This window comes from Vigna umbellata, chromosome 8, assembly GCF_029865625.1.
Source record: "Vigna umbellata cultivar VRB3 chromosome 8, Vumbellata_1.0, whole genome shotgun sequence".
In the NCBI taxonomy this organism is placed as follows: Eukaryota; Viridiplantae; Streptophyta; class Magnoliopsida; order Fabales; family Fabaceae; genus Vigna; species Vigna umbellata.
The window spans coordinates 43,896,715-43,911,632 of record NC_142172.1 but is presented as its reverse complement, the minus strand read 5'-3'; the positions used below and the strand labels follow the sequence as shown (position 1 = coordinate 43,911,632).

The following is a 14,918-nucleotide window of genomic DNA, read 5'->3' as shown; positions in this document are numbered from 1 at the left end:
CTTATAAGTTAACTATCTTATGACCATTTAAAAAATGTTTAATTCTACGATCGAGATGTATAATTATTTGTCAATAGTAAAGAGGTAAAAGGTAGAAGAAGGTTTGTGGGGGAAATAGGAGGGGAAAGCTATTTTTACTGCTTTTTGTGGTCACGGGTTTTCCAATGTTCTTTTAAGGGTATAATTCATAACTCATTTTTTTAGTGCAAACAACAAAAGGTCTTAAAATATCTTATGTTCCTTCGATCAAGACTCTGAATTTTAAATCTTATCCTCATTTTATCTGCATAAATTTTTAATGCATCATTGTTTTTCAATTAGACGCCTTTCAAAATAGGAATTAGATTAATAAAATTATAGAAAAAATGGCAAAACTAGTATATGATTATTTTTTTTAATACAGGAGAATCCCTGCACTGGACTCCTACACATGGGGGGTCCCAATGTAGGTAGGGCTCAGACCAATTCTTTTTAAAAGTAAAAAATAAAAAAAGAACTTCCACATGAGTTTATTTCTATTTTAAAATTTGTTTGTTGATAATGTTATCTCCAAAATTATTTCAGTACAAAAAGGATTTATTTAAATAGTACAGAGGAAATATTAAATTACAAATTTTGCATATTAAAATACCATGTATAAGTATGTATTTTAAATGTACGGATGATGTATTTTAAATATAATTAGCTTAGAAAAATGTCAAACTTGTCATTCGAATTATATATATATATATATATATATATATATATATATATATATATATATATATATATATATATATATATATATATATATATTAAGTGTTCGCGGATAAAAAAAGAAAAAAATCGAGAAGGATAAATAAACAAAATGCATAAAATATTATTTAAACAAGTGAGCTATTGAAAACTGATTTAAATAACAAGTGGTTAATTAAAATTTGATCCAGTTTTGTCTTTATTTTATTTCTTATGCTAAAAGATTAAATCAAATTACAAATATCACTGACGGAAAATCCATTACAAATATATTGAACTTATGTTAATTTTTTCATTCTACTGACGGAAAGTCAACTACAAATATTTTTTTAACTTTTTTATAATTATGTTTTAATTTATACAAAAATGATATTATTTAAAATTTAAGAAAAATTATGTCCCATAATAAGATTTATGCCTATGGATTTTTTTATATTTCATTTATTATATATTTAACTTTTTTATGTTAGTCCTATTCCTCAGATGAAACTAATAACACTATAAAAATTTATTCATATCTTTTTTCATTTTACTTTTATTATGATTTCTAAAATTTTACTTAATCTTTAATAAATAAATAAAAAAGTTGTAATATCCAGGAAAATAAGGATACATTGGTGTATTAAAACCTTTCAACTAATTGAAAATAAAAGTTTAGTGATTGTAACTCAGTTACACATAGAACGTTACATAACATGAAAAATAAAGTGGTTATATAACAAATAATAAACCTATCTTAAAAGGTAGAGAAATTACATACTCACTATTTTCAACATGAAAGTGACTTTACATATATTTTTGTTTGGTTTAAACCTTGAAAATGAATTTATAATTTTCTATATAAAAACGAAAAAGTAAAATTATTTCTTTGAAACTAAAAATGTTTTGGAATTATTTCCATTTTAACCCAAACATACACACTATCATGTGCCAGTGAACACTACTCAAAATTTACCAGGTACACCAGTACTATCCTTCTATTTCCCTTTTACAAATAAAACAAAAACTGAAAAATAAGAGTAATTTTTAATAAAAAAATATCAGACCAAATTTGTTCAGACCCAAACTACAAAATTCGTAACTTCATAACATATATGTAAATATGAAATTGAATCTGATAAATATTTTATACCATTATTTAATTATGAATTAATACTCTAGATTTATTCTGAAAATAAAAACTTAAAAATGATCAATATTATCTTTTTCTGGGTAATCGGTTACTGCTACAGATTATAATTAAATTCATATAAATGAACAAAATTAATAATAATCTTACAATTGAATTGTCGTTGGAGTAAATTAATAATGGTTAGATTAATTTAACTCTGGTTATGATAGTTTCAAATCTTGAACATGTAGTTCAGAATTTTCAGAATTAAACTGAATTATGAACATGTTTTTGATCGAATTCCGATGTTCCTGCTAAAAAAGATCTAAGTGCTATTTCGTTTCAAGATTTTATTTTAAGATTTTAAATAAGCTATAATTATTTAATGAAAAAGATAGGTTAAAATATGATTTATTATTATGGTGTAAATCTTCAAACTTATTATAGAATAATCATTTAATGTTTGCAGAAGAATTAACGTTTCATGTTGACTCTCCCAAAGATCTAACATCACATATTGTAAAGAGATAGATAGCGTATTTGTGATAAAAATCCATCAAGAGTTACTCAAGAAAAAACATTCATGAATTAATTTCTTGAATCTCCCAAAGATTATCTAAAATATTGGGTGATAAAAATCCATTAAAAGTTGCTGAAAAGAAGTTCATGAATAATTATACCCTGAAGAAAATACCTCTAATTTGAGGTTCCCAGTTCCAATTATGTTAGAAGTGTTTATCACGTGCCTCATGTCCTATTTCATCCAATGGTGTCTGCTCTATTCCCTCACCACATCTCCAACATCACTGGATTTGGATTATGGTATAAAAACTTCACATTTTTTTTTATATATTACAACCAATGTATGAATTATATGATCACATTTTTTTATATATTACAGCCAATTTATGAATTATATAAATGGCATATTGTGGGGGACAAAATAAGCCCCCACACTCAAAACTTGTTGCTGTTAATCAGAGTTTGTCTCTAATCTGCCTGTCCCATGTGACTGAGAGTGTCCTTCGTTCCTTCCTCCTACCATCGAATCACGTGATTGCATTCATCATCTTCGTCCTTCCAATTTCCCATTTATAGCTACTATTCTTGGCTACATCTTCCACTTCTTTTTATCTTCTCTCATCAAAACATTCTTTCATCCAACTACCATAGATAAACCCATACCCAACTTTTAACAACTCTTTCTTTTTTTCAATTTAGCTCACATAAATTTTATAACTTTTTTTAAGACTTCAAAAATAAATACTTTGACCATGGGGGTAGGTAATATAGTTGACATGTCTTCAATTATTTTTAACTAACGACCACATGATGAAACCATAGCATACATAGTAGAGTCCTTAAAACTAGATTAGAAGCATAAAACAACAGAATAAATAACACACAACTCATTCCACTACTCACAAGTATCATTGCCAACACACATAGACCACACGTTACTTAACACATTCATTGATCCTAGCAGCAGCCGCCACCGAAGCCGCTACGCCGCCAGGAGTGGCAGCCGCATCCGGGTTGTTTCTCACCTCAGCACTCGCCACCCTCTCCGCATCTTCCAGTGTCACCGCCTTGTCCGCGGCCAACTTCGCTGTGGCTCCACTCAAAACGTCCCCCAACTTCGTCTTATCGTCATCACGGGTGCAGTCAACATTATAAGCAGCCGCCGATTGAGCCATAGCCGCCAACCCACCAGGCTGTGTGACATTGTTTCCCGTTGCCCTCACCTCCGCCGCCTGAATCGCGGAAGCGTCACTCTGATCCACCGCTTTGTGGCCCACGGTCAGGGCCGTGGCCTCCAACGCCTCCCCTATGGTTATTGCACCATCCCCAACCGCACTGGCTCGTCCGGTTTGAACCGGGGTCGGTTCAGAATACTGCTGCACAACCTTCAATCACAGAACACATACACATCTCGCATAAATCTTCTTCTTGTTTCTTAAAAGAGTCAGCATTTTGGAAAATAATGACGTTGACGAAAAATAAAAACAGAACCTTGCCGCCGACAGCCTCGGTGATTATGCGTCTTCCAGGGACTCGAGTTTCCGATACGGTGACGCCTTGGTCGCCGGCAACGTCGTTGACGTCCAGGTGACCAACGAGGCCAGCCTGTTCGTTCTGATTGGCGGCGGATTGCATGACGGAAGCTGCCCCGCCGAGTTGGGTTTGTCCCAACACTAGAGTTTCTGCGCTTTGCATCATGGCAGCATCTTCCGGTGCAATGGGCTTATTTGCAAGGTCGCCGGAGACATCGAAAACGTCGCCGTATTTGATGGGGTCTTGGCCTGGTTGTGAACGCCTTGGCTGGTCCTGACTCATCTTCTCCGTTTGGTATATTTCGATAATCAAGTTGAGTATGTTGAAATGGTTTTGTAATGAAATTGGTATAAATAAGTTGCAATGGAGGTGGAGAGGGAGAATACGTGGCCAAACGTTACACTTGGCAGCAAGATCAGTAGTAGCATGGGAACGTGTCAGCCTCAGCCTCAGCCTCGTTTCGCTTCCATCTACCTTCTTTTTCCATTTGCTTCCACCAAGCTTTTTTCTTTACAACGTAATTATATTTTTTAATCCTGTGTCACTTTTCTTCCTCTTAAATTAAACATTGAAATGGCGGTGGACGGTGTCCATGTAATGCCATTTAGGTGTTCCAGATATTTCTACACTTCTCACAGATAGCAAGACACCAAATATCTGTGTTATTAGAAGAGAACGTCATTCACTTCCTTTGGGTTGGAAGATGGACAAACTATGCGTCTTTTGACAGAAACTAAATAAACTAATACAGAGTCATCGAATATCAATAAGAATGATATAATCTTTTCAAATCAAAATATGTATTTTAGTTCAATGGATAACTATGATTTATCTCTTGTGGATTCAATTTTTCTTACCATTCTCATACTTTGTAATCTTTCCTACCACAACATAGAAGTGCTAGGTGGAAAAAATAAGTTCTTATAAGATTTCAAATCCTATGTTGTCAAACATACATGTTTGTTTACTTGGTAGAGTATATCTATATTGGTAGCTTTTTATTGCAAATTTATCACCTATCACCGTCGTTTTAAAATCATCTATATGTTTCTTTGGTAAATTTTGTAAACAATCAAAAGAGTAGCAAAAGCACATTTTTTTTTCTATGCAGATCTTACATTAAGAACATTTAATTTCAGTTTCACCCTTTTCCATCTCTTCTTCTATTAAATTCATGTTCTATATTGTTCTTTTAACTTTAGTAGTAGCCTCTGGAGTGACTTGTAAAATGTCCAACATTTAGTAGGCTTTTAATTTGAGATTATGAAAGATGCATCATAATTTAATGCAAAAAAATTTATTGTTTTAGTTCTCAAAGCACCGGACCTTTTTTCTATATCCATCGGTCTAATTAGTTCTGGGCTTTTGCTTTTTTTTGTCATTGTCAGTATGCATGGACCCAATACAATATTTAATGATATCCCAAGACATTATGATATAAGAGTTTCTAAAAGTATCATTGTCTTTTCATCAAGTCTCTCTTTCACTATTGACGACATGGGCTTGGTTAATAAATTCCCCCTCTTCAAAAACACAAGAGTCTTAAAAGACATTGTTTTTTGAAGAAAAATGATGAATTATGGTAGTATAAAGAATGTTTTCTTTTTTTAACTAAAATACCCTGTATAGAGTTGAAACATAATCATTAGTCATTAAAATTGAGAAACCAATTAATATAAAAGTGATTGAAACTAACTGTTTTCTCAAATTTCTAAATTAGAAATATTTTAAAGAGAAATAAACTAAAACTTTCAAATTATTAAATAATTTGAAGTCAAACAAATAATTATGAAAAAAAAGGGAAGTGCATATTAATGTTCAAAAGTTATGTAATGTGAGATTTAATTCCTGCGTTTAAGAAAGGTATATGATATTTTGATGTTTATAAAATCAGAAAACTATTCCGTTCTATTAAATATTAGATTCTGTTTAGATTAATACCTAAAAATATTTTTATGAAAGAAAATGAGAAAACAAAAACAGATTGTTTTACAAATTAAAATGTAGTTTATACACAAATTCAAACTAAATATTTTAAAAAACATATGAACAGACTTTCAGAAATGCATAAACTAAACAATATTATCTCACGTTAATCCCTCTTTTTCATGTAAAGATGACTGAAAGGAGTGAAGAGGAATTGGGTTGAAAATCTAAATACAAAGTGGATTTTTTTTTTTTAACATTTATGACGCAGTTGTTAAATACTTGCTGTATATATATTGTACACACAAGAAACGGTATTAGCATTACCAGCATCTATATATAGTATAATCATATTTTAAAAGATTCCTTTACAATATAAATGAAGCCGAAATGCAGAAAATGAATGAAAGTGATTTATGTCATGAGGCGTAGGGGAATCATACCTAAGCAGTACTGCGGCGTGAAATACTTAAGTTGCGTATTAGTGCATATAAAGCAGTAATCAGACACACTATAAAGAGATTAATAGGAAAGTTCGAGACGTAATCAAAGCTCGTGATTCCAATGTACTTTTAACATTAAAAAGTGGGCACACTTTAATACTTCAGCAGAAGAGATGAGATTCAAAGGCAAGTATACAAAGAATTGGCCTAGTTTGTTCAAATGCCAACAAAACATTCAAGAGATTTGAAAAGATGGCCTTTCTCGTCTCACATTATGTAAGCTGAACAGACTAATTCATTCAATATGCAATGTATCATTAACATATATGAAGCCAACCCCACCACATGCAGAAAATTGCAGCTATATATCCTCAACCCCTGTACTTTACAAATCTGCACATATTCCCAAAGAACATGTCTCTAATGCCACAGCTGGAATTTAAATAAAACATATCACACGGGTATAACCAAAAGCAAGGTTATCTTATCCTTTGAAATTTACATAGGACACGTCAGAAAAAAGACAAATAGATTAAGAGGCACTGTTGTCAGTCCAACACGACACCAATCATAGGACACAACATATTCAGAATTAGAATTTCATTCATTTCCACAACATATTGAGAATATTTTTTAGTTGATGAAGTGGAAAACCAAAGAGGTCATTAGAAGAATATTTCGGAAAAGATTCCAGGCCACACACTTACGACATCAATAAGATAGTCACTAAACAAATACCTCTACCCGAGTCTTTCATCAAATAAAACCACTATACATTACAATGAGATCCCTTCCATGAGAAAAAGAAAAGTCCTGCCAAACATCCTACAATCCCATGACGGCAAAATAGGATACTTCAGAGTTGCAGGCATTTTATCATGTGGCTTGAATGCAATGAAAAGATAAAGACGCATATCACCCCCATCAAGCAACCTCATTAAACGCCTTCCAGTCCAAAGGACCGAAATAGAAATAAACCAACAGTGGAAATCATAAAAATAGCAAGTAAAAGTTAAAAAATTATTACATTATTTCCAACTGCTCAGTTCTCTTGATAACCAAATTACCAAACAAGACCTCCACCATTGTCAATAAACCCAGTTCCAATGATTCTAGGACTTCCTCTCAATCCATCTTCTCTTTAGCATTCTGTCAATTTCTGCTAGCCTCTTCCCGTCCGGATTCTCTCATCTCTCATTTTTTTCTCACGTAAAATATCCATGAACTCTCTCTTCCTCCTACTTAAAAATCACCCTTTATTTCTCTCAACCACTTGTCACATCAACCACGCTTTTCTTTTACACACCCCCCACATATAAAATCTAAAAGTTGCAGAATCCAGATCCCTTTCCGTATGTTCAAATACTTTTGAAGTCAATAAACTATTTAACATGCAATTAGTTGAACAACCACATTTGCGATTAAGAAAACATAATAATCTCCTATCGTCTTTTTTCTGCTTCCCCCTCCCTTTCAAACATTAATTTTCAAAGTTTTGCTAAAACTGTGTAAAAGTTAACTTTATTTCCTAAAAAGATTGGGTTGAAATTAATCCAATCCCTTAATCAAAAAAAGTAACACCAAAAGATATCCTTTGTGCATAAGCCACGTCATTAAGAGACTAAATTGATGTCTATTTTTCTCTTATTGTGAGAACTAATGTCACTCTCCATCTTTCACTCATCATTCAAGATCCAAACTCATCAAGACAACCGTATTCCTCCCTAAAATTTTTCCCACCTCAAGAAAAAAAATTGATATACAACTGCACATACAAAGTTAACCAATTTCATGACCAGAGTTATCCACATGATGTCTACCGAGAAAATAAAAGAGCACAAGAACACGGTTACACCTATTTACGAAAATTGTCATTGCCATGAATAAACCATTCTCCAGATAGAACATTTTTGTTCCTGATTCAACAACAGCAACAATAAAATTCACAGAGAAACTAGGTCCAACAACAACCTGAAATCTAACCAACATACTAATATGGCCATGTTTGGAGGGCAACAAGAAGTTAACAAAAGAATCATTCATTACCTCACTCACTCACTCATCCATTACTGTACAAGCACAAGTCTACCACGACCCATACCTCTATCACCATCCCCATCTTCCTCTCCGTGCCCCTTCGGCACCGTCACGATGAGCTCTCCGTCGACGAAGACAGCGCTCGCAAGCTCCGGCCGCGTCGATTCCGGTAACCGGAACCTCCACATATCGAGTTCGAGCTGGTCGAGCGAGAGCTCCACCGAGCCTCCGTCCCTCACCACGATCTTCGTCACGCCAGGGTGGATTTCCACCGTGTGCGCCCTCACGTCGACGATACCGTCGGTCTCCGCCACGAAGCGGAAGCAGTCAGGGTCCTCCTCCACCACCACGTCGGCGTCGGAGCGGAACGGGAGCTCCAGGACGCAGCTGAACACGTGCGGGAGTCTCCGGAGCTTCTTGCCGGCGATCCCCAACAGCGCCTGCGCCTCTGACATGGTGTTCCCTCCGTCTACGCCGAACTGGATTGAGATGTTGCGTTTTCGCGGAACAGGATGAACCTTCATGATGCTGTTTTTGCTACCGTGGAACGCCGCAGAGGATTGCGCCACCAAAATTAATAACGCGATGATGAAGAAGACGATCTGAGAAACCTTTTGTATCATAAAGGAACGGTTGTTCTTGTCCAGCTTCCTTCTTCCCCCTTCCTTTTTTGGGCGAAAACCCTAACCCTAATTTCAAATTGCAGAGATATATTTCCCTTTTGTGTAGAAAATGTGAGGAGAAGGAGATGATGCAAAGAATTGATAAAATGAGAAGGGAAGAACAGATACGAAATAAGTGTGTGCGGAGAGATAAAGAAGAGGATGATTCGGACTGTGTTGCCCTTCTCCTTCTTTTTATTTACTATATTTGTCTCTCCTCAATTATTAACCATTATTAACATTTTAAAGCGACTAAGAAACAAAACCACTTGTCAAAAACAAAAACTAACTATTAACAGCACTGAAAATTCTAGACCTTCCCACAATCACACAATACACCCACGGCTACAAAATCTCAAATTTTTCATTATTATCACTTAATAAAAATTATACATACAGTTATGAGATCAATTTTTGGAATGAGATACTATATATCAATATTAAAACAAAATATCATGGTTAATATTTAATAACAGATAATTCACTGATATTAATTATTCAAAATATAATTATAATATTAAAATATTTATAAAGGTTTTATAAAATTAAGAATATATTGATACTAGACTAGTTTCATTCGATTGTTAAGTTACTGAGTTTCTTGACTTTGGTTTTATTCAGTGAATATATTTACATTTAGCGATCACTAAGTTAGTAATTTTCCAATTCCAACAAGTATATCATCATCTAAAGATCATCCAGTCAGTAATTATATGATTTGGTTCGACCAATGAGTTTATATAATTTTGTAGAACATAATTATGCAAATATATGTCATTCCAGTCCTGCAAATTACGTTCAAGAGCCAACACATATGCCAGAACATATCAAATTAAAATTACACAATCTTCACTTATTCAAGCAATATCATTTGCAATATCAATCAGACAACATTCTCAATTTCATCATACAATTCAAGTAAGTCAAATCAAAACCCTATCTTAATTCAACCTATCATATGCATGTTTCATCACACAACTTAACTATGCAAGTAAATCATTCTATAATCATACAATTAACAATTATAAAGTATCAATCACATAAAAATTGTGCAATTAGTTTTCTTTACTTTGATGAAATTGTTCTAAGGAATCATAAATTCCTTCAAGCTCACAACATGTTCTACCTATACATAAGAACAACACGTAAATAATTACGACACATTATTAAAACCACTAATCAGCAAAGATTCATATAAAAAACTAAAACTCAACATGCGAATCAAGATAATTCACATGCATAAAAAGAACATATAAACCAATAAAAGGAGTAGAAAATCAACTTACTCTATTAAAGAAATTGATTAAACAGAAATAAAAAGTTCAAATTAAGAATCATTCAAACAGTTTTCAATCTTCAAACAAACTAAGGAAAGTAAAAAAATAAAGTCCTACGAAAAAAAGTTTAGATATAATGTGTATTTTTAAATAATGAAACTCTTTTATAAAACTTTATTTATATTTTAAACTTTTGAACTTTTAATATTATGTTTGACTATTTTGAATTTATTATCAATTTTAAAACAATTTTTTAAACAGTTATATACAAAAGTAATTTATTAGGATAAAACTGACATTATTAATGAATTGAAGTAATATAAATGTGTTGCTTTAATTATATGAATTTATTATTTTTTATAAGAAGATAAAGAATTTATTATTATATTATAAATGAAAATTGCATTTGAATTATATATATTATTATGCTGTTTTCAATATTTATTGTGAATTAAATGAACAGGTGATAAAACCTATTAATTTTAACAAGTGGTGGTTAAAATATATTTAATCCAAACTAGTTCATTAAGTAGAGATAAAGCGCTTTCAAGTCACTGCCATTTCTTGAAACCCGAAAGGTAAAATGTGAGTTGTATAAAATTTGTGATTTTTTTTTAAGACATGACCTAAATCAAGTATCAAACGGATCTTGGACTACTTCAAAATCAAACCTATTATTTATTGTAATTTTATTAAACTGTCTTTTGATTTCACTTTTTGAATGTTTCCATCCAGTAAAATTCCCTCTTCCGCGTTAAGACTTTCCACCACTACTTAATTAATGTGGGAAGTGATTATCAAACAAAGAAAAAAAGAAAAGTCTGTTAACCATGAAAGTGATCTAATTATCTTAATATAGATAGATTTAATTACTTTAATAAGCATATTTAGTAATCATAATTATTGCTTTAAATGCATATTTATTACAATAACTATAACTATCATAGTGCATATTTTATGAATTAAAAACGCAAAATAAAAGATTTCCGGTTAACAAAAAAAACTATATAATGCTGTCGTATGATATATATCTATGATAAAGTCCTTTTTATAATAATATAATAATGGATTACTTATTCATTTTTCAATCATTTTCGCTACACAAAAATATGTTATTATTAAATTCTGTTTCTTCACTTTTGAAAAATTAGAAGATAGAAAAATTGCATAGGTTTTGTTGGTTGTGTCATATTGGTTGCCGTGAACCTTCCTAAAAAGGAATACATGAAAAAAAGGTTACTTTTTTTTCCTTATTATTTGTATATTTTATTTAATTTAGTTTTATAATTAGTAAATAGTTTGATTTAGTTTCTTCATAACATAACATAACAATGTAAAATCTATCTACCAATTAGCTGTCGAGAATTAAATATTACTACTTTTAATTTACGTTTTATGAACTTTATAATAATATAATAACAATTTATAAACTAACACATTGATTTTAACAAGTGAAAACATTATTTGATTATACTTTTAATATAAGTTCGGAAAGTTATCGTTCTCATATTTCTTTTACATATTCATTCATTAAAATTAATATCTATCTTCAAACAAAGTCTAATCTTTTTGTGTTTCTGAATTCCTGATTAAATTTCAAAATGATTGAAGATTTTTCCAAATAAAAAACAAAAGAAGTGAACATTTAGAAAATATCTACTTCAAATTATTTGAACGAGATTTGGTAACAGCCGAATTAAACGCAGATAGTGCTTAAAATCTCAACCTTTAAAAAGCTAAGAAAATATAAATTAAAAATTGAGCCATTAAATTATTATTACTATCAAAAAAAAAAAATCAATGTAACAGTGAGTTTTGAGCGAACACCACATGAATTTTAGTTGTTTACAAAGTGTACTGTGATTTACTTTTGTGATAGTTTAGAAATAAGATAAACGTGAGAATAATGATTTTTTTTAAAAATCATGATTTAAAATATAAATGGTTCTCATATTTTTAATTATTATAAATTTTACTATAAATTAACTTATAATATATATATATATATATATATATATATATATATATATATATATATATATATTCCATTATAAAATGACTATTAAAAATTTCGACAATTATTTTTTAAGTTTGTGCTTCTTTTACTTTGCAATAACTACTAATGTGTTACAAACTAAAATAATTACTTTTTTCTAAAATATAATATTTTTAATATTTTTTTTTTGTTTTTTCAATTTACTAATAAGATGAAAAAAATATAAGATAAAAGTATATATTTATTAGGTAAGAAGAAAGAACGAGTTTTATTTATTCATAATTCTTTCTTATTTTTAATTGTATTATTATATTATAATGTTTGTATGAACGTGTTTGTTAAATGATTGATATGAGTGGTATGAGATAGAAAAAATATGGATCTTTTCAAGATGATAGGAACAATTATGCAAGAATAAGAAGTCAAGGTTAATAATCATATTCTTTTAAATAAAAGGAGTTTGTGACTCTGACTGGATTTCAATTGGTATGGAGTACATTTGTTAAGATAATTTAGTATATTAATATATTTAAATTAATTTTATTATTTTACATAAAAAATAAAATAAAAAAGTGAAAAAAAATATTATGATTAAAAAAATAATATGTATATATATTCTTAATTAAAACATTTGAATTAATTTTCTAACTACTAGTTGAATAAACAATCTTTCTATATTTAAAAAATTATTATTTATTTATTTGAATATTGAGTCAAGCTTTTACTTACAATTTCATCAATTTTTTTATTTTAATAATAATAATATTTCTAATTGTAAGTTATTATCATATTATGAGAAATTTAAATTTAATAATTATTATATTTTTAAAATATAAGTATAATTATAATTACTAAAGAAGATAAGATTAGATTAGTAAAGATAATTATAAAGTAAGACGAGACTAAATACATCTCAATGAACAAATATATTTATAGAATACTTAATTAAGTTTTGGATCTTTATTAGATTTTTCTGAGCATTTTTAATTAAAGTTTTATTATTATTTTTTATTGAGAATTTAAACTTTTTATATTTTTTAATTAAGTACATTTAGTGTATTATTTTTTTTAATTGAGTGAGATGTTATTATTATTTTGTTTAGTCATCTATTCATGTGTTAAAAAATATAGGATTATCTAATTAATATAAAAATAATATTGTTGTTAATGTAAAATTATAAGTAATTTATTTAGATTTAATATCATTTTAATTTCGTGATTCTCAAAATTCTACTTAATTCTTGTTTTTTCCTATTTGTCTTCTATCTTCGTAATCATGTTAATTTTTGTGATTATTTTATTATATTTTATTAATAAAATGAATTATTTTATAGCTTTTTAACCTCTTAATCTTTAATTTTATCTTGTTTTTTACTTAATTCTATTCTTGTATATTTTATGATTGATTATAGTGACAATCAAATTGTGTAATGTATACAGACCTCTCAAATTCAAGTATCTTATAAGTATTTATACAAAAAAAAATTATAATTTAATAATGCGATCAAACCATTTATGTCTTATATAAAGTTATGAAACTAATAAATACTTTATTCTCTTGAAGTTCGATTTACTTATGCTTAGATTTTTTTAATTTCATCCATTTACATAATAACAAAGTAACATTATATTAGTTTTGTAGAAAATAATTAACTTTGTCTATCAGTGTATCACTCAAATAAATATTTATACATATTTAAATAAAACACAGTGACCAAAAGTTAATTTCTCACTAATTAAATTCCAATTAAAGGTGGAATAAGTCAAAAGTGCTTATAAATACTGCTATATTCTTTGAATGAACAAAGTATCTATGCAATAGTTAAAGGATTTGAGACATAATTAATTTATACAAGGGACGCTGAGTAGACTTAGCGTAACTATATCTCCTTATCAAAATTTTAAAACAAGTTTGTATTTATTATTGATTTTGGTGGTATACATTAAATATGAGATCTCATGTCCAAATTAAGAAATTCTAATAATGTCATATGGAAGTGTGTTTTCCTTTGATTATTATTTTTTTCTAAAGTAGTGGAAAAAATGGGAATTGACAACACACTATAGACGACACTGATCTCCATTCAGATTACAAAAGTTGAGGATGTAATGTAACATCAAACGTCTGAATGAAGTTAACTTTTGACGTCAATGCACATTATCATTATGGTGGTTCTCTGTATTCCTGCATCTGCTCACTTTGTTTGTATCATTGCTGAACTAACCTTCTCACTGCTAAAATCTGTATACACTATCCATTCACAGATTGATCTCTTCGAGATTGGGTAGGAACAAAATTAGGCTATCCATACTTTCAGCAAACAATTTTTCTTATATATAGAAAGGATTGAGAGGAATGAGAGAGCTGAGTAAGGGTTTGGGGGTTTCTTTTTTTTTTTTTAAATTTTGAGAATGAAAATTATTAAAATACCCTTAACCTTAAAACTTAGAATCCATATATACAGGGTATTTTTGTCTACTAAAATCCGGTACACATTGCTAAAATGTACCAACTGAAAAACAGGCGTACGCGCGTTAGCGAACCTATATATATATATATATATATATATATATATATATATATATATATATATATATATATATATATACATATTTGAAAATAATCAAATTAAAAGTTCTTATAATGTTTTCTTTTGGTAGAAAAGCAATAAGTAA

The 14,918-nt window shown here is 29.6% G+C and overlaps 2 protein-coding genes across 2 annotated transcripts; both read right to left on the bottom strand.

The window, feature by feature from the left end:
- Positions 1-3,127: 3,127 nt before the first annotated feature.
- LOC124822961 (late embryogenesis abundant protein D-34-like) lies at positions 3,128-4,238 on the bottom strand. The gene is made up of 2 exons (XM_047295074.2): positions 3,860-4,238; positions 3,128-3,753 (listed from the first exon to the last, which is right to left on the bottom strand). Exons 1-2 carry the CDS (start codon positions 4,181-4,183, stop codon positions 3,304-3,306), a joined length of 774 nt encoding a protein of 257 aa, XP_047151030.2. The 5' UTR covers positions 4,184-4,238; the 3' UTR covers positions 3,128-3,303.
- A 3,881-nt stretch (positions 4,239-8,119) lies between these two features.
- Positions 8,120-9,130, bottom strand: LOC124822970 (uncharacterized). The gene has a single exon (XM_047295098.2). It carries the CDS (start codon positions 8,928-8,930, stop codon positions 8,337-8,339), a length of 594 nt encoding a protein of 197 aa, XP_047151054.1. The 5' UTR covers positions 8,931-9,130; the 3' UTR covers positions 8,120-8,336.
- Positions 9,131-14,918: the final 5,788 nt, after the last annotated feature.